The sequence below is a fragment of the Ambystoma mexicanum genome, chromosome 10, assembly GCF_040938575.1.
Source record: "Ambystoma mexicanum isolate Mex_15411 chromosome 10, UKY_AmexF1_1, whole genome shotgun sequence".
Taxonomy (NCBI): domain Eukaryota; kingdom Metazoa; phylum Chordata; class Amphibia; order Caudata; family Ambystomatidae; genus Ambystoma; species Ambystoma mexicanum.
In genome coordinates, this window is record NC_090932.1 from 1,075,718,637 (window position 1) to 1,075,736,977 (window position 18,341).

Here is an 18,341-nt window from a genome sequence, read left to right on the forward strand (position 1 = left end):
AATCTTCATGGCAGAAGGCATGGTGATGAGAGCTGCTGGGCTAGTTGGGTGGGAAGGTAGTGTAATGCCCCATTTCCTTGCAACTGGGTCTGGGCTTACATGCTGCTAAGTGAACTGAATGTTCCAGACCTGGCACAAGCGTGCCAACCAATTATATTAGTCCATATATCAAAGGACCTTATAGTTTGAAAACCAATGAGAAACCATGTATCTAATGTTTCTAAAGATTACATGTTTTAGAGGTAGGCATATGTTGTCCACCTGACAGTGGGCAGCCAATCATAATCCTAGGTCCTATAGAATCTGCACTTAGATGTTCCGCTTAAGCCAATCTCGACCCTTGATAGTTTTTTCATAATTTGCCATGTAGTATGACATCATCTATGATGTATTTTTGATATAAAGGCAATAATTTGTGTGAAAATCGCTGAGAGAGAACCTGAGTGTCTGTCCGTTGATGTTCATTGTAAACTCCCCGTTTTAGATCATTGTTAATAAAACAGTACTTTGCCATCTTCCCGAGTTGGTTCAGTTATTTGGACTTGGAGTTATTCTGTGTGATCCAATCCATTACATGCACATTCCTGAAGAGTCCTAAGCTCACCATGCAACTGTGAACCGAGAACTGTTAACGAGGCACCATTGCTAACCTGAACTATTGTACGTTTCACTTGTTACGTTTGTAACCAGATGACAACTTTATAATCTATGTATTATTGTGAAACAAGGGTTTAACATGACCCAAGTTTTGGGAGGTTTGGCTAGAAACCCTAATGATTTACGTCATCCACCACTAGATATTAACGGCTCGATTCATGGGATTATTTGCTTGGGAAATAGGGTACTTGCACGCCAAACTGTGTGCAAAATCCTGTTCGTCCTTTCATGGAATCGAATGCGTGGGACTTGGTTTATAGTGATAATACCGAAAACAAAAATCTCGAAAACAAAAATATCGAAAACAAAAGACCGAAAAAAAAAATATCGAATTTTTTTTATGACGTTTTTTTCTCTAAATGGGGGGGTTCCCCCCCAACCCCCCTTTTTTCTATTTTTTTTAATTTTAACCCTTTTTTTTACTTACCTGACCCCAAAAACACATATAAATAAATAAATAAATAATTCGATATTTTTTTTTCGAGATTTTGTATTCGAGATTTTTGCAGTTCGAGATTTTGTTTTCGGTATTTTGACTGACCACCGTGGGGCTTGCGTGGAGTTCAGGCAGGCTCGGCACGTCTCTGCGAGCCATTGAACGCCTTGCGCGAGACACCATGCAGAGCATTGGCGTGCCTTGCACAGAGGGCTGGGAAGGGGGCGGAACACAGAAAATGGGGAAGAACATGCGAGGGACTGCCATCAGGCAGGTAGTCCCTTGCACGCCCACAATGGTGCCAAATAATCCTCTACCTCTAACTCCCTCAGGGTCAGTCGTTTTTCAAAGAAATGAGCTGGGGGTATATCTCTATCTTCGGCTGGGGCCTCCCTCTGGAACAGCCTCCCTGCCACTCTAAAACTTGAGGAGAACCATCTCCGGTTCCAGAAGCACCTCAAAATCTTCCTCTTTGCTTCTGCCTTAGCTCCCCTTCTCCCCTGCTGATCTGCTCTATTGGCACTGTGCACCTGGCCACCCTCTGTCTCCTGGGCCCAGGTACCTGCTCAGCCTGCCACCTTCCTGCACTGCCTCCTGGCCTCCCCTTGCACTGGGGACTGTATCTGTACCCATACAGCTCCCCCCCGATTTTTCTTCTTTTTCTGCACTTATTCAGCCTTAACCAGTCTTCTGCCTTAAACACAGCACTTGCCACACTTGCTGGCTGCACTACCACAGTTTGCCTCAATTTTCTATTTATTTTATTTATCTACCCTCCTCGGCTTCTGCACTTTCCACTCTCCCACTTCCATGCACTTTTTCCCTTTTCCCTTTCCCATGCACTTGCGCGTTCTCAATGTCACTAGGCCTAGTAAGATCGTTTTTATGTTGTGCTGCGTTCTCCCTTGTTCCCCTCCCTTGCCTAGTCGCGCTCTGAAACACTTGTGTACGAGCACGATACAAATAAAATATCTTATCTTAAATTACACATATTCATAGAACCACCCACGCAGCCTCTCAGCATAGAAATGGCCACATAAATCCCTTGATCACTACCCCACCCAAAGGCAGGTTTAAAGACACTTGCGCATAGGAATCGCAGTGCAGAAGTGAGTTTGCATGGTAGATTTAGGGGTGCTTGTACGCAATCAAGGCTCCAATCTAACTTAGAGATGTGTATACGTAGTGTAGTGGGTGCAGGAGTGTTTTACGGGGGTTCGCACGTAGATTTTCTTAGTTTAACCCAAGTTACGAAGTATCATTCGCATGTTGTCGGGGTGCCGGCACAGTTATGGGGGACCCTCCGCAGGGTCCCCGAGCTGCAGGCCTGCTTGCGGGGGCCCCAACACACTTTGAAGGGTGCATGTATTTGAGCCCAGGGGAGCATGCAAAGGTAGCTGTTCTGGCTGTTCATGCTTTGCATGGGGGCATGTCAGGGCTTTCCGGTCGCGACTTGCGAATACGGTTACTTTGCAAAGTTAATTTCATGAATACGCGTGGCGCCCATTTTATATTCTGCATGCCCGCTTGCGCAGTGTCGTTCTCGGCGCGCGGCAATTGCAGGTGAAATGCACACTTTTCCATGAATCATGCCTACATTTCGAACATATCGGTGCAAGGTTCAGTCAGTGGCTCTGTATGGGTGAAGCACCTGGGGGTTTGTCAATCTTTTGCCATCCCAGAAAACTGAGAATGCTTTTGGATGAAATATATTGGACCTACCTATGTTGGCTCCAATGTTTGCAATGCATATTGAATTTGGCCTAGATTATGTGGACAATCTAGGTAGCTCATAATTGATTATCTCTTGGTAAATTAATTTTTAATAAAGATCTGATGAACGGCCATGGTTATGAATAATCTTGACGGTATAATTGCTCCGCCGGGTTCCGGAGTACAAGTGGCACACCCCAAGAATCTGAACAGCAAGGGTGATTCTTATTGCAGGTGAAGTACGACTGCCATAGAGCGCATAATACATTGATAGATATAGCATCCAGGCACATTCAGTTCTCCAAAAAAGAATTAAAAAGCAGCCCTTTTTACTTTGACCGATTCGGCCCTTTAAAAGTCTATTATTATTTTAATAAGATTTAACCTCACAGATTTGGAAACTGTCACCTGAAAATGGGCTAAGTGGGACTTTTCCAAACGCTTGTGCCCTTTTTGCCCTAACGAGTTGGAAACAATCTTAGACTATTTTATGAATCTGCCCTGTTCCTAAAGGAATACACGTAAATAACATAATTTTGAGTACTCAGACACAAAGGCCCTGATTCACAGAACGTTTTCCTATGGGAGTGTGCCATTATGAAACACTTCCATTAATCAGGCCCAAAGTGCTGGTCGGACCTTTTGACTATTTTGAAAGCTCGTAGCATGACTGTGTCTTCGACACTGCTGTTGGGCTACATCAACTTTTTAAATATCAAAACTTTTAAAATTACATTTTGATGTGATGTGATATGGTTAACAACTAATTTGATCTGTGCTGAGCTATCAAATGTGTTATTTAGAAAACTGTTTTATGGTATTGGATTTTTTTCTTATGTTGTGTGACTATCTCTTATACCATTTGTATGGGTGATTTCTTACCTGAAAATCTGCAACACGTTGTCCAAATGTCTGCTTCTGCATCAGCGACATGGAGCCGTTACATTTGTAGTGTGCGCTGTATAAAGCAAAACCAAAAATAAGCATGTAACCATGGTATTCCTAATAGTGTAACCGAAGGTGCATTCTCTAATAATGTGCCAAAAAGATGGGTACTATACAAACATATAATTATAAAGAATGTCGGAAAGTTCCGTTTTTGCAGATGAACAATGGAGAGACAGCTAGCTGCGTTATTTGCCTTTCCAGATTTGCGAGTAAAAACCGGTTACCAAATCAGTCTCTAGTCCGTTCATGGACGATAAAAAAATGTGCCTTTAGTGTGCTAATAATAAAATCTATGTTCATGGCATCAAACGTCATCATACATAATAATCATTTCTTTAATACATGGCCACCTTCTGCTTGACGTTAGGTGAAATACGTAACAGCAGTCGCTCACAGTGACTGATTTCTGCTATTCTTTTCTACGCAGTCGTGTTCGGGCAGAGGCTCTCTGACACAGTGGCGTACGAGCAGAAATACGGGCAGCACCTCGTCCCCATCCTGATGGAGAAGTGCGCTGACTTCCTGAGGGAGAAGGGAATGAACGAGGAGGGCGTCTTCCGACTTCCGGGGCAGGACAACCTGGTCAAGCAGTTGCGGAATGCCTTTGACGCGGGAGAGCGGCCGTCTTTCGACAGGTATGTTTTAAATGTGGTGATTTTCAGTCAGGGCATTTCTAAATACACTTGATCGTTTCCAAAGGTGGCTCTGTTGGAACTACTGGGACATTATGAACTAAATGATGAGAGTGTATCTAACTCTAAGCTCCAGACTTAATGAAGATGTGAACCAGAGACAAGAAGACATGTATACATACTTCCATTCATTTGGCTCGATTGGTCGAAATGTCTGAGGTGAATACATTTCATTTGTAACTACTCTTACAAAAATGGTGATTGGCAGGGAAAGGAGTTGCTTTTACTTCCCTGTCCCATACAACTTGTGGTGGCCATAAATAAAGGTGTTCTTTACTCATGTTATTACAAATGTATACTGCTCCCAGTACCACCCTATTGGTCTTCTACCGCTGACCTTGTCCGAGAGTTGGCGTTTGTGACCCTACCAGAATGTCGCCCTATTATGGTCTGTGAATATGAAATAAGGAGAGTGCTGAGAAGAAGTGATGATAGGGCAAGTTTTATTCTCACAGGTCAAAGTGGGTGGGAACTAGAGGGTACGACGTTCCCTTACTTTATGCAACCCAGAATACCGTTCCAGGACTGCAACTTTTAAAAAAAATACTATACATATTTTTTTTTAAATTTCACTCCTATTGGGGACTCAAACCTGAATCCTGCTGATATCAAGTCAGTGCAACGCTGCACTGCGTTATCGTTCAGGTGAGGAAAGGGATTATTTATTTCAATAGGCTGCTTGGGATACAAAACCCATTCTGAAGCAGCCCAAACTCCTAGCTTGATATGCATATGAATGGCTGTAGATTTAGACTTCTTTGCAGGCAATGGGAGGGGCGTGCCTGTGGCTGGCCATGTCCTTTAAGAGGTGCGGACGGAGTCTGTTCACGGAGGATGGTGAAGGGGAGGCTGCATGAAGGTGCATGCTTTGTGGGACAAAGACACACTAATGGAGATCATTTAAATACATTTTCTTTCATTGTGTTTTCTTCAGTCTTACTAGAACAGTTGTAAAACACAATGTTGCAAGGTGGAGTGGAGGAAAGGAAAGGAAGGACCCAGGTATGGGTTTTGAATGGTGGGCATGGGGTGACGGTGAGTATGAGGGGACATAGTTCCACTCTTTTTTTTTACACTGTTTTCCAGTAGACAAAGAATGTAGTAGGGGTAAATAAACAAAATGAGGAGGAGAGATCCTGGTTGTGGTGGCTGGGATGCGTGTTTCTTAACTGTGATTAGGTATGGGTACGCATGAGAAAACATTTTAGCAATGTGCAGCTCAGCTTCGTAGCAAGGCTTAACTGTGATGGTTACATCTAGGCCAAATGATGCATGGTGCTAGATATCATTGTTGTGTGGTTGTGTGACGGACTTGAGATGTTCCCAAGTGGATCTAGTACTGTGGAGGGTTTCACCAGCTTAGTCATTTTAAGAAAATAACAAGGGGGTTCCTGGGAGACTCTCTGCCAGACATGTGTCCTGGTTACAAGAGCCTTACCCAGAGTCTTTAGCTCACTATCTTTCACAGAGAAGAAATATCCCAAACATATCAGTCTTTGTCCTGCATGGGGCAGTCCAGCACCGAAATGCTAGGCAATTCTCCTCTGAACAAGAGTACCAACAGCAACCCCAGACACATGGTTCGGTCTGGTTGAACCTCATCAATAGGGTGTAGCTGTGCCTCTCTAAGAATAGTGAGCAAGGGGTCCACGTCTGGATTCCCCTAGTAACTTAGGGTGGGACCTAAAGTTACCTGAAATATGCAAATAACAAGAAGGGTCCTGGGAGACTCTCTGCCAGACAAGAGTCCTGGTTACAAGAGCCTTACCCAGAGTCTTTAGCTCACTATCTTTCATAGAGAAGAAATATCCCAAACACAGAGGCGTTGCTAGGGGGGGCTAAGGGGGCTATAGCCCCGGGTCTTTTGGTTGTAGCCCCGGATAGAAGCTCAAGGACTACAACCAAAAGGATATAGCAAGCCCCGAGTCCCGCCAGTTCTGACATTAGCTTAGCCCCTGATCCTTTCCAGAACTAGCAACACCCCTGCCCAAACATATCAGTCTTTGTCCTGCCTTGGTTTTTTTAGTCTTTTTAAGAAACACCCCCTGTAACAAGGGAGAGATCTATGTTTGTTAAGACAGCTGCCAGATGTGCCAGTGTCAAGAGTTGGAGATATATAGATGGATGTGGGGGATACCAAGAGGGGGAAGTGATAAGGAAGAGAAAGAGAAAACACGATGAACGTATAATCTTTATTATGAGCCTGACCTTTTCTCATCATAATCCTAACAATATGCAGTCAGTAAGTGCAGTAAACAGACACCCAGTGCCAGACAATTAAAAAGAGCAACACAATTGAGTCCCTTTTTTTCATTGGCTGTGGATAGAAATTAGGGTGAAGCCACCTCAGACAGCTAGGCACAAGAGAGATAGTCTAGGACTGTGACGAGGAATAGTGGTGGTTTTTGTAATGACGATTACCTGTAGGCATTCATAGAACTACCACAGTGTCCTTCTTCCTAGCACAGCCCTAACAGTTTGCGAATATACCAAGCAGTGCCAAGTCTTTGACCAACACCCTTTGGTAGATGCCCATGAAGAGTGCTGGTTTAAAAAGAAACTACTGAACAAGGAACTGACATAGGCATATCAACACAATGGCTGCAACTGTGCCAAAATCACTGCAACATAAGTATGACGCTGCACACAAATGTAGATGAACAGTCCTACCAATGGGCAACAAGATCTGTAAGCCCTCGTTATCTCACACATCGCTGAGGGGAATGCCTTCCTTATTGGTCTTTAAGCCACACACCTGGCCCTCTCAAAGCAGCAGAGCACACCACACCCCTCTGCAGCCTGCCTCATGACAGGTGCACGCAAATTCCACCGTATCTCTCCAAAACTGTGGACGCTTCACTGGCTCCCCCTCCCCACCAGGATCACATTCAAAACTGAATGTATCACCTACAAAGCATTCCCAATTTACTTTATCAAAGGCAGTGCTCAAGTCTGTAAAAGTCAGATATATCAGCTTTTCTTTAGCATACGAGGGGTCAGCCGCTATTAGGTATAAGTTTAAAGATTGCTCAGAGGTACCCAGACTTGATCTAAATCCTAACTGGATAGGGCACAACATGTTTTTCTGGACTGCCCATCTTTCCAACAAAGGTAAAAAAGCATGTCCATAGATGTTAAAAAGGGAGTCCAGGAGAGAAATAGGTCTATATGAACCTGTTTTATGCCTCTGTCCTTTCTTAAAAATGGGTTGAATTATGGCTAGCGACCATAAGGAAGGTATTGCGTCACCAAAGCTAATTGCGTTAAAACCTATGGTCAGAATGGGTGCTGTGTGGAACCAGGAATGAGACACAGATACAGAGGACTCATTGTGATTGCTAATAAACGTTTAGTAAACTAATAAAAGGGTTTGAAATGCCTCACTTTCCTTACCTCAACCAAAACCTAGAGTATGCCGTGCATCAAGATGTCCAAAGCAAATTGTCCTGTGTCCGAAATCCTATCCTAGTCCTCACCCTGTATAAGTAACCATAATGCACTAAGGGAATTGTCTCTGGCCTTGAAAGTGCACAAATGTTCAAGTTCAAAGGAAAAAGTTAACTCCAACAAAAAGGTTCCAAATGGGTAATGTTCACAGTTCCAGGGGATGACTCCCTTCCCCAGTTTTCTTTCCACCAAACAAACAGTTCAGAACAATTCAGAATCTCAAGGGCATAAGACTTCCTTGTAATTCCCTTTTCATAGTGATACAACTTGGTGCAGTTCCCAGACTTGTAGAACACCTAGCATACTCTCCTGCCAGGCTTCTTTTATATTCAATATACTTCAAAGTTCTATGGGCATGGGTCTTCCTTGGGATTCTCTTTTTATACTTGGCTTTCCCTGGTCTACTCTCCTGCCAGGCCTTTCTCATGTAGTTCACTTCACACACTTGCAGACTTGGCTTTCCCTGTTGTACTCTCCTGCCAGGGCTTTCTCATGTGGTTCACTCCACACACTTGCAGACTTGTCTGTGCCTGGCATACTGTCCCATAACCAAGAAAGTGATGGAAGGAAGGTTTTGAATTAGTCTGAACCACTGACACTGCTCTGGGCAATCTTGCAAAAGGGGTCCACCCATATGCAAATCAGTTAGGTACTGCCACCAATGGGAGAAGCGCTGCCCGAACTGCTAGACCAGGTCCCCTCTGCATGGAAACACAAGCTTCCAGAAAAAAGCTGAATCCTCAGACTTAACTGCCACCAACACATCATCCCACTTATCACTAGTGAACGCCTTCTTTTTCTCAAATAGAGGTGACTTGTAATTTGATCTAAAAGAGCATAGGGAGAATGTGTCCACTGTTGTTTCTCCCTTTAAGCATGATAACACTTTCTCCTTCACTTCCCTATATTGTTTGGCATACTACTTTTCGCGCCTTGTGGTTTGATTTTTTAGTACTGCACCTTTTCTAGTAACGCATGGCTGGATGATAGTAGTAAGTGTGTCAAATTCCTGGACTACTGGCTGATCAGAGGAGTTATCTTTACATAATCGTTCCATGTGCTCTATAATAGCTTGGTAAATAACCAGGTTACTGTTATTCAGTTTCAAGTAGGCCCAGCTTATTACACAGCGTGATTGACCAGTGCTATATATTGCTGTGTTCGTTACTCTATCCTGTGGTCTCATTTGTTGTCCATCAATGTTTTTTAATGCCAAAGATGCCTGTGAATGCTTTCATAGCGTTCAATGACCTTGAATTACTGTATATAGCCCCAGTTCTGAGCTAGGATTAATATGCTATCAATCCTAGGTGAACTAGTGTTGCCAAAGAAAGTGTATCTTGCTGGCTGATCAGTTAGACATCTACCGTTGCATGTCCTTAGCTCCAGCTTAAACAATATACGCGTAGTTGCTATTACCTGTCTGTGTATGTGGGGCAGATACTCTGCGACTACATTTTATATGTCCCAGACCATGTCTTGTTCTTCCCACAGACCATCTAGTTCTCTGATGGGTTCAAATTGGAGATTAAAGTGCCCAGCCACTATGGCATGTTTTACATTCGGATCACGTGGTGCCCTTTTTACGATATTTTCTTCAAAATTTTACGATATGTTTTTCAAAATCAAGCACTTTTGCATTAAATTAAGCATGTTTGGTTTATTTTTACTGTTTGGTTTGTTCAAAGTTAAACAGAAATATCTGATGTCCTGATTCTATATCTAGGCGCTGCACGTCAAAAGAATTTGTATCATGTCCCTTTACTTTCCAATTTAAATCAGCACCCACCCAAGTCAGCGAATCCCTCTCAAACTCTTTATAGCCGGTATGGAAAAAGATCGGTAACCCTGCAGGTAAATTTGCTCAAATGCCCAAGTTTCTTGCAGGCAGATGACCCACTGCTCCTGTATGAAATGACATCATGTGTTGTCTGCAATGTGCTTCCCTGCATCTGCAATATTCCGGGAAACCAAATGAATGCTTGAAGGACAATAGTGGAGAGGCTCGAGAATATTGTTCCATCCGTCCCTAGCTAATGGTCAGTCCATCCCTCAAGTCCCTGCTCTGACACATCATTACCTCCCATATTCGTTCTTACTTCTCTTTCTGCGTGCCAGGCTTTGGTCATGTTAGGGATCACAATGGGTTCTAGTACCCTTTATTACGTTGTGTCTGATCATTTTATGATGGTTATAAGGGGACAGAATAAATTATCTAAGTGTTGTTCTGGATGCCTGTGAGGGATATGTGTGGAATTCTATAGCTAGGAGTCCTTGAACCAATTAACTGTTTTTAAAAGAAAGATCTATATGTAGTCTCCTTCCGTGCTTGGCATACATTTTCGTATACAGTTCTCCATGTTCTCCATAATCACTAAGTACCAGCCTTTTATGTGCTGAATCCAGTGTATACATTTGCTGACCAGAGCCTCTCTATTCTCGTAGCTATTAATGGGAATCCTGAGCACAGTGTGCATCACGATGAAGTGACTACCGCTGGGATTTTCTGGCCTCCTTGTGTTTGAAAGAATGACCCTTTCGCCAAACGAATGCATTCACGATCGTCCCTCGTGCCTTTATTGTGCCCGGGAGGCGGTTTTGTATGTGCATGATTGTTGATATCATCCTTGATGGCTTGGGTCAGATCTGAAATGTTATTGACCTGTTTTGCCTCTTGTGCATTTAGTGTCACTTTTGCTTATATGTGATTTTAACGAAGCTAAAATCATAGTGGTCAATTTCAGAGTGGCCAAAATACAGATTAAAAAAATATATATATATTTGGGGGTCCTCCCGTTTTCTACCCTTTTAACCCCACCCGAACCCTATCCCCACCGATTTAACCACTTACCCCACTACCATATATAGATTTAATAAAAATATTCGGTATTTTGGCTTTCGGTGAAACTTACCACTCTGTTTTATTTTCGGTAAAATGACTGGACACCGTCAGTTTTCTATGTGCGGTTGTTCTATTTAATGTGTGTTTTGTTGGCCCTTTTGAAGTTACCGGGCAGTTTATCCTTTTGATAGTTGACCTAACAGGGTCTTATTGCATGATAGGCTGGATGCTTTGCTCTGTGGGCCTGTGCCTTGGCTATTAATGCCACATGGCAATGTGTTACATATTCAATCCACAAGCTTGTTAAGGGAGTGAACTGAATCTGTCAATCTTTTGGTTTCCATGCAGAGCTATTGATAGTTTCCACTGTTGGGGCAATTAGGGTATCTGGATTCTGCATCAGCCTGGCCAGTTAATCTTTCGTGATGTTTTGGTAGTTCCCTTTGGTTGCCATGATGGTTCCTTTGATCATCATTTGCGCCACTTTCCAAAATGTGCTCAGAATTAATTACTTGGGCATCCACTATGGGTTCACTAATAGCGACCATAACTTCAAATCTATTAGCAGTTGGGATTGAAGAAATTATGACAGGCGCTCCATGATCTGGGTTAAATTCTGCTGATTGCCTGTGTCTTCAGTGTGGAGATCAATAACATTATTTGCGTTTTGTCGCTTTTTGCTAGGTACATTACATGCTATAGCTTCTCCCACTTTCTTGCTCCGCTGTTTTGTCTATTTCAAACGCATCTAATTGGTCAATTGCCCATTATAGTTTTTCTAATTGTTAGTTGTGTTCATTGTGATGCGTCTCAATTGAGCTATAGAGCCCCGTTTATCTGTTCTCCCATCCACAGTGCCTACCACTTTTTAAAATCTATTTTCACTCCTAATTTATCTGTCTATATCATAGAGCAGGTCTTTCATTTCAGTGATTAAGACGTTAACCTCTCTGATAGGTTCGGATAATTTATACATTTTCTTAGGTGCTTTATTGGGGGAGATGCTTGTATTTGCCACCCTTTTAGACATAGTTAATGATTACTGTTTGTCTGTGACGGGCACTTCTACCAGAAAGAGAAAGCAAAGAAATCTTTTAACAATTCTATCGCCTAGAAGTATGATATTAGGGGTGAACTTACCTTTGTAAGGTGTTTCATAGTGTAAAACTAGTGCCTGCAGCGCAAGTCAATTTGGTCAATCTAGCACTTCTTATAAGACCAGTTAAAACCTGTATGGGCGTAGTCCAAAGAGATAGGACCATACAACATTATCAAGCAAACTCTTATACAAAGTTAGTAAAAAGACTTGAAAGCTATCAGTGTTTCATGGTAGGATGAATAGGGTCAGGAAATACAATTTTGAGAACAACCATCTAAAATAAAATGTTTGACTAAAAATGGTGTCACTTATTATTTGAACTTAATAGCCACCATAATATCCCCACAGATAATGGCTTGAAACAAGGGTGCGTGAATTTGGACAACATCTGGCCCCCTAAAATTGGTAAATGGCGTCTGATATGGCTCTCATATGCAGATGATATTGTTTTACGAGACCACACATTGTCGGGTATATGCCATTCTATTCATGCTTTAGGTGAGTACGCTGAGGATAATACATTAAAAGTAAATATTGCACAGACTAACTTAATGTATTTTGGATGTAAGCAATGTACAGGCTACAGACTCCTATTGGGATATTGGAGCGTACAGAGACCTACCAATATCTGGGATTACCTAAAACCCAGAAGAGGGGTTACAAAGAGGGTGTTCATCACAAGAAGAGGAAGGCTACTATGCTAGAATGCTTGATTGGTAAACTCACCTACGGCTAGGCAGGATTTAGCATGAAAGGATCAATGCTTTGTAATAAGCAGATATTCTGTCCTGCTGTGATATATGGTCTAGAAACTATTTACACAGAATCTAGAAAATGGGAATGGCTAACGATCACAGAGGGAAGGTTCTGGGAACGTCTGCTGGGTTTACCATTATGCATCCCCATGGCAGCTATTAGATTGGAACTTGCCCTGATCTCACTGAAAAGACAGGTCAGATACAAGAAGGCTCTCTTATATATCAAAGCCAAGAAATCCCCAACCAGCCCAGTTCTTGACACACTGGCTAAAGCTATGGAGACTCGTACCCTGAAAATATTCAAGGTTGAAAATGAAATGTTTTTGGGAGAAATAGCACACTGCTCAAGGAAAAATTGAATAGCAACAGTTTGAGTGGCTTTATACAGCTAGGGTATGATACATTGCCTGAGAAAACCCCATATCAGCTCTATGAAAATGCATGCTGTTAAAACATACAGTAATGTTAAAACTCTAAAAACATTATAAATTAAAAGGACCTTGTTGCACCCAACTCTCAGTAAGATAGAACAGCAGCAGCTAAGGTGCCAAATGATGCCTGAGAGTACTTATCAAAAATAGCATATATGTTAGTGGCGAAGCACGCTCGACAGCTTGAAGGACTGCCTTAGTCTGACTCCCTTCCCTCGCCCACTAACGCTCACCTTCGCCATGCTTGTTGGTTTATACGAGAGCTAAGAACACCAAACAACTCATAGGACTGCCTTAATCTGTCTCCGTCCCCTTGCTCTTGGATACGACTGAGCAACATTTGGCAGGTTGTCTGCATCTCTCTATTAAATGATATTTCCTCTCCATGCCTTCAAAGACATACCAGTGTATAGCTCTTCCTGTTATAATGGTGTTGCTTATGTTTGTGTGGTCACTGTGTGTGGATTAGTTGACCTTGTTTCACTGGTATCCCTCTTGGATTATGCTTCCTCAGAAAAGTTACACCTCTTGATGCCAAATAGCCTGGCGGGGCACAACAGCCGTTCCCTTGGTTCACTGTGGGCTTTGTCACTATGCGGCACTCCTCCACTTCTTAAGCCAAGGAGGCATGGCTTAGAGGAGCAGGGAGTACTGAGCCTTGCGGCGCACAATAGCCATGTCCTTGGTCCGGAGTGGGCTTCGCCGCTGCATGATACTCCTCCACTTCTTGAACCCAGATGGCATGGCTTACAGGGGCAGTGAGTCCTCACAGGCCCGAGCCTTGTGGCACACACAGCCTCACCCTTGGTCTGCCACAGGAATACCCCGGTAATTGCCCATTCGCGGGTGCCAGACTTTCTTGCAAGTTTGGAGGTAGTCTTGCCGGTAAAACCCCCAACCTTGTAATGAGGCCCATATTGCCTAAGCAGCATTTCACTTGTCTAGAAGACGTTATTGCATATCCCTTAAAAAGTCCCTAAAGCCATGCATTTGTTGGCAAAAGTACTTCAAAAATAATTAACATATAACAGGGCACAAATCTGTTATACGGAATTATACGGAATCATAACAAAAAACCTAGTGAGACGAATACTTTTTGGTTGAATAATCTCAATGTAAATTAATTAAGATGTACTGACTTGAAGAACATTTTATCACACCCTTGAAGAAGAGCTCAAGTCTCGCAACTTGAATAAATGTGATTCAGTCTGGATTATTTTCACCAGGGACCATTAATCCGTTGCCTGTTCCCAAGCTCTGTCATGTCTTCTTGCTCAATCTGCTCAGCAATTCCACAGGGCAGCACACAGCCACCACTATTCTCCTGCACCCTTTTCTTTGCCAGCATTTGGATGGTTCGCCTGTCAGGAGGCCGGCACCAGCACTTGCCCACGCACCGTAGGTGCACCACCTCTGTTTTATAACGTTGAGCAAACAACATGGCTTTTTTTTAACCGTGTCCCTTACGGTTCCACAAGGATGGAGGAAGATCATGTCTTGGTGACATTTTCTAGCACTGCCCCTATATATACAGACTGTTAAATATACTATGGCCTTGTTGACACTTATGGGTTCAGGTGAGTTAGAATGTGAAAATAATTCCAGTGTTCCCTAAATAAGCCCTCTTTCTGTGACCAAAGGGATATGCTTGGCCCACATTTCTGGAATACCAACTTTTTCCCATTTAAAAATGCTGATATGGAATAACTCTGGTCCCACTTTGCTTCATTGATATCGCACTCATTGTCCATGAAGCCAGATGCATATTTTCCATCCCACCAGATGTAGAAAATACACCCTACCTGTACAATATTTTCCGGACTTAAACAAGAAATAATTTCCACAGTCCCTGGTGGAGGGGTGTCACATTGCCAAATGTTTGGAGATCCTTAGCTCACAGAACAGAAACATGAGCACACCGATCTGACTCTGACAGTGCTCTGCACTTGGACTGAGCCTGGCTGCATTTTTATAGTGTTGCAATTGCCTGACTCCCGAATTCAATATAGTTTTCTTTCCTTTTTAATTCAAAGTTTAGTATTCCATATCTGCACAGATTGGCTCTCTCTCTCGGCTTTGTTGGAGCACACCAGATCTTTCTCTGAGCCAGGCAGGAGCTCCTGTAGGGACCTGCCTGCTGGGTTGAGCGTAAGGCCAACATGCAGTTCACTGCTGGATCAGTTTTCTATTAGGGTGCCAGGCAAGCTCAGACTTTGTGTTTCTTTGGTGCCTCAGCTCTTTTGGCAGTCCAGGAGTGGCACTTGCCTGCATGTTTGTGCCCGAATGCTCGCTGAGGGCAGATGCACAGCGGGGACCATGTGAAAAGGTGCGTGCATGTGTTGGCAGTGCCCCTCTGTGGTACATTATTCAAGCAGTGAACAAACGCCCTATTCATTCCACAACACCTTAGCTAATAGTTTGAGTAAAATCGTGCAGCTTGTTCAAGAGGAATAACATTTGAAATGAGGCCTGTCCACGCTTCTCACTTCTTGCCGTTTTTTACGCACGAACCCTCATGGTCTTGAGCTTTGTCCTCACTTGCTCACTCCCATAGTCCTCAGTTTCTTGCTGTCCTGTGTCTTTTTTATTTATTCACTGACTTTGTCTGCACCACTTCTGCTGGTAGGCTGTTCTCATCAAACTGGACCTTCCTACAGCCAGGCTCGGATTGGCCGACAAGGCAATAGCACAATGCCAAAAGGGGCGCCCCAATATTTTAGTTTAGGCAATAGTTTTGGAGGTTTGGACAAAGTAGGCGGGTATGACGAGTTGTTGCATTCTGCAATTGGTAGTTTTGACCTATGTTACTGACAAAATATGCTTCAAAATGCACCATTTGCAAAAAAGTGCCAAAATCCCCCCCTTTTATCAAAAATGTACTCTGAACAGTCTGGCATAAAAAGTAGCGAAATGATATTTGCAATTGTGGGAACATGGGCTAAAATGGAGGTCTGATCCTGCCCACAGCCTTCACAAATGCACTCTGTTACTGCTGCTTAATATTCCTCGGTTCATGGAGTTCTTCCATTGCCATGGTGGCAACTTCTCAAAACATGACTACGAGAAGGATGCACAGAAGAAGTGGGGATTGGTCAAATTCGACAAACTCTTTATCAATGTAATTTAATATGTCCTTAAAATTCGCCACTATCTCTTTATGCGGCACGTGAGTAATGGTATACAGTGCAGAGGGACATCTCTCTTTTTCCATGATATTGCACATTATGATTATGTATGTATACTATATGTGGACATAATAGTTTTTGGTTGCCCTAACACAGGTACTATGTCAGGATTGGAACTCTGGGCTTGGAATTAGCCAAGGGAAGAAACATTGGTGGTCCAAGCACTTCTGCTAAACCAGGATATGTGCAATGGGTGAATTGGAGGGAGTGGCAGCACCACAGTGTCACCAGGCCAAAGGCATTGCCATGAGGATATGTAGACAAACAATTTCTAGTCATATTTTAAACATTATACGAGGGTCGACATTTTTTTTTGGACACGCACATTATTTTTTACATCCTTTGGGAGGAACTACCATTTTTGGCTGAATCAGATCTTCAACTCTCCTCCCTTTCTCTGGCCATGTGACCCAAGTTCCGAATCCAGGACTTTCTATTCTGGAGGAGCAGAGCCTTACATACAAATGGCCCCAATGATGAAGATATGCACTGGATGTGACCGTTATCATCTCAGATTTGCAGCTGCCGCCTTATACTTGATTTCACAAGTCTAAAACTGGAGAACATCTGGAGATGTCTGGAGCATCTCTGAGATTCTGGTGTGCAAACACGCTTGACAGGGATTTGCTCGTCAGCAGGTGCACACTCGGGATGTTTATGTTTTTGTTTATGTTTAATAATTTATACCGCGCTCCAGGTACCCAAAGGCTTAAGGGTGCAAGGGATGCTCCATCTCCTGATTTGCCCGGATGGGAATCCTTGCGAATCAGGCACATTAGGACCTACCGTCTCCATTATACAATGGGCCTCATTACGATTGTGACGGTAAAGCAACAGCGGCACCGGTAGTGCTACCGGCGCCGTTGTTATCATGCTGCCACATTACGAGTTCTGCTGGCGGGTGCCGCTCTGCACACCTGGTCAGACCAGGCGTGCAGAGCGGCACCCGTGAGCAGAACTGGACGATAGCAACGGTACCGTTATGAACGGTACCGCTGCTACCATCCTCCCCATTCCCATTGAGCCCTTTGGGGCCTAGCGGGAGCCGCTAAGGGACCAGTGAGCTAATAACGGGCCAGCTATTTGCGGGCCCATTATGAGCTCCTTCCCCATTCCCATTGAGCCCTATGGGGGCCCGAATGGGAATAGGAAATGGTTTTTAGAATGGGGACTTACCGGGTCCTCCAAGGTTGGAATGACCCGGTAAATCCCCATTCTGAGAACCCAGACACGAGTTTGGAGGCAGCCATGGCGCTAATAGCACCATGGCTACCTCCAAACTCGTAATGACCCCCTTTGTCTTTAAACTTGGGTTACTTACTTCTGCTGTCTGTGTATTCATACTTGAAAACGGCACTGTGGCGGATTGCCAATTGTGTGGTGTGAAAGCCCTGGCTTTTATGATTTTTAGTGTAATAAAATGATGCAGGTATTTCTGAAATCGAAATGGAGTTCTGCTGTCAGCCCCCCCCTTTCATAAATGCTCCATTTCAAAATTAAAGTGCTCGCAGGTGCCTTACTATAAGCAGTCTATCGGCATCAATCAGCACTTTCAGTAGATACGAACCAGATAAAGCAGGGCCAATATAGTATTACATATGACATCGGTGTTGTGAAAACGCAGACTGTCGGACGCTAACCTAGGCTATGGGGCACTTCAGTCGCCCAATAGTTTTACAGAGACGTTAATGAAAGTGAAAATGGTGGAAAGCCATCAGCTCCTGTTCAGACGATAGGGTTTCAGTCCCAGTTGATAAGGAGGATAACATAACATTTATACCGCCAATAGTCTGGAAGGTATGTTTATTAAACACCTGATCAATGAGTAAACATGTAACAAGCATCCATGACATGATCCAGGAAAAAAACCTAGATCTAATGTGTGTTAGAGAAACATGGCTAAAGGACCCTGTAGGTCCAGCATGTGATAAAAGCAGTACCAGAGGCACATACACTCTACCACCAGAATAGAAATAGTGGGGCAGGTGGTGGAGTTGCAGCTATAGCTAAAAATTCAATTAAGCTGTTTAAAGCTAAACTAAAATGTAGTGGGTGCGAAACACTACATCTTAAGATCACCACCACTCCAAATGACTGTTTGTTTGTTTGTTTATTATTTATACAGCACGCCAC

At 43.4% G+C, this 18,341-nt stretch overlaps 1 protein-coding gene across 2 annotated transcripts in view; it reads left to right on the plus strand.

Annotated features, from left to right (window-relative positions):
• Positions 1-18,341, plus strand: part of ARHGAP25 (Rho GTPase activating protein 25) — a 624,418-nt gene that overhangs the window by 450,778 nt on the left and 155,299 nt on the right. For both annotated transcript variants that reach the window (XM_069618880.1, XM_069618881.1), the window contains one exon: positions 4,182-4,389. In XM_069618880.1, coding sequence (XP_069474981.1) covers positions 4,182-4,389 — 208 coding nt within the window. The remainder of the gene's footprint in view (positions 1-4,181; positions 4,390-18,341) is intronic.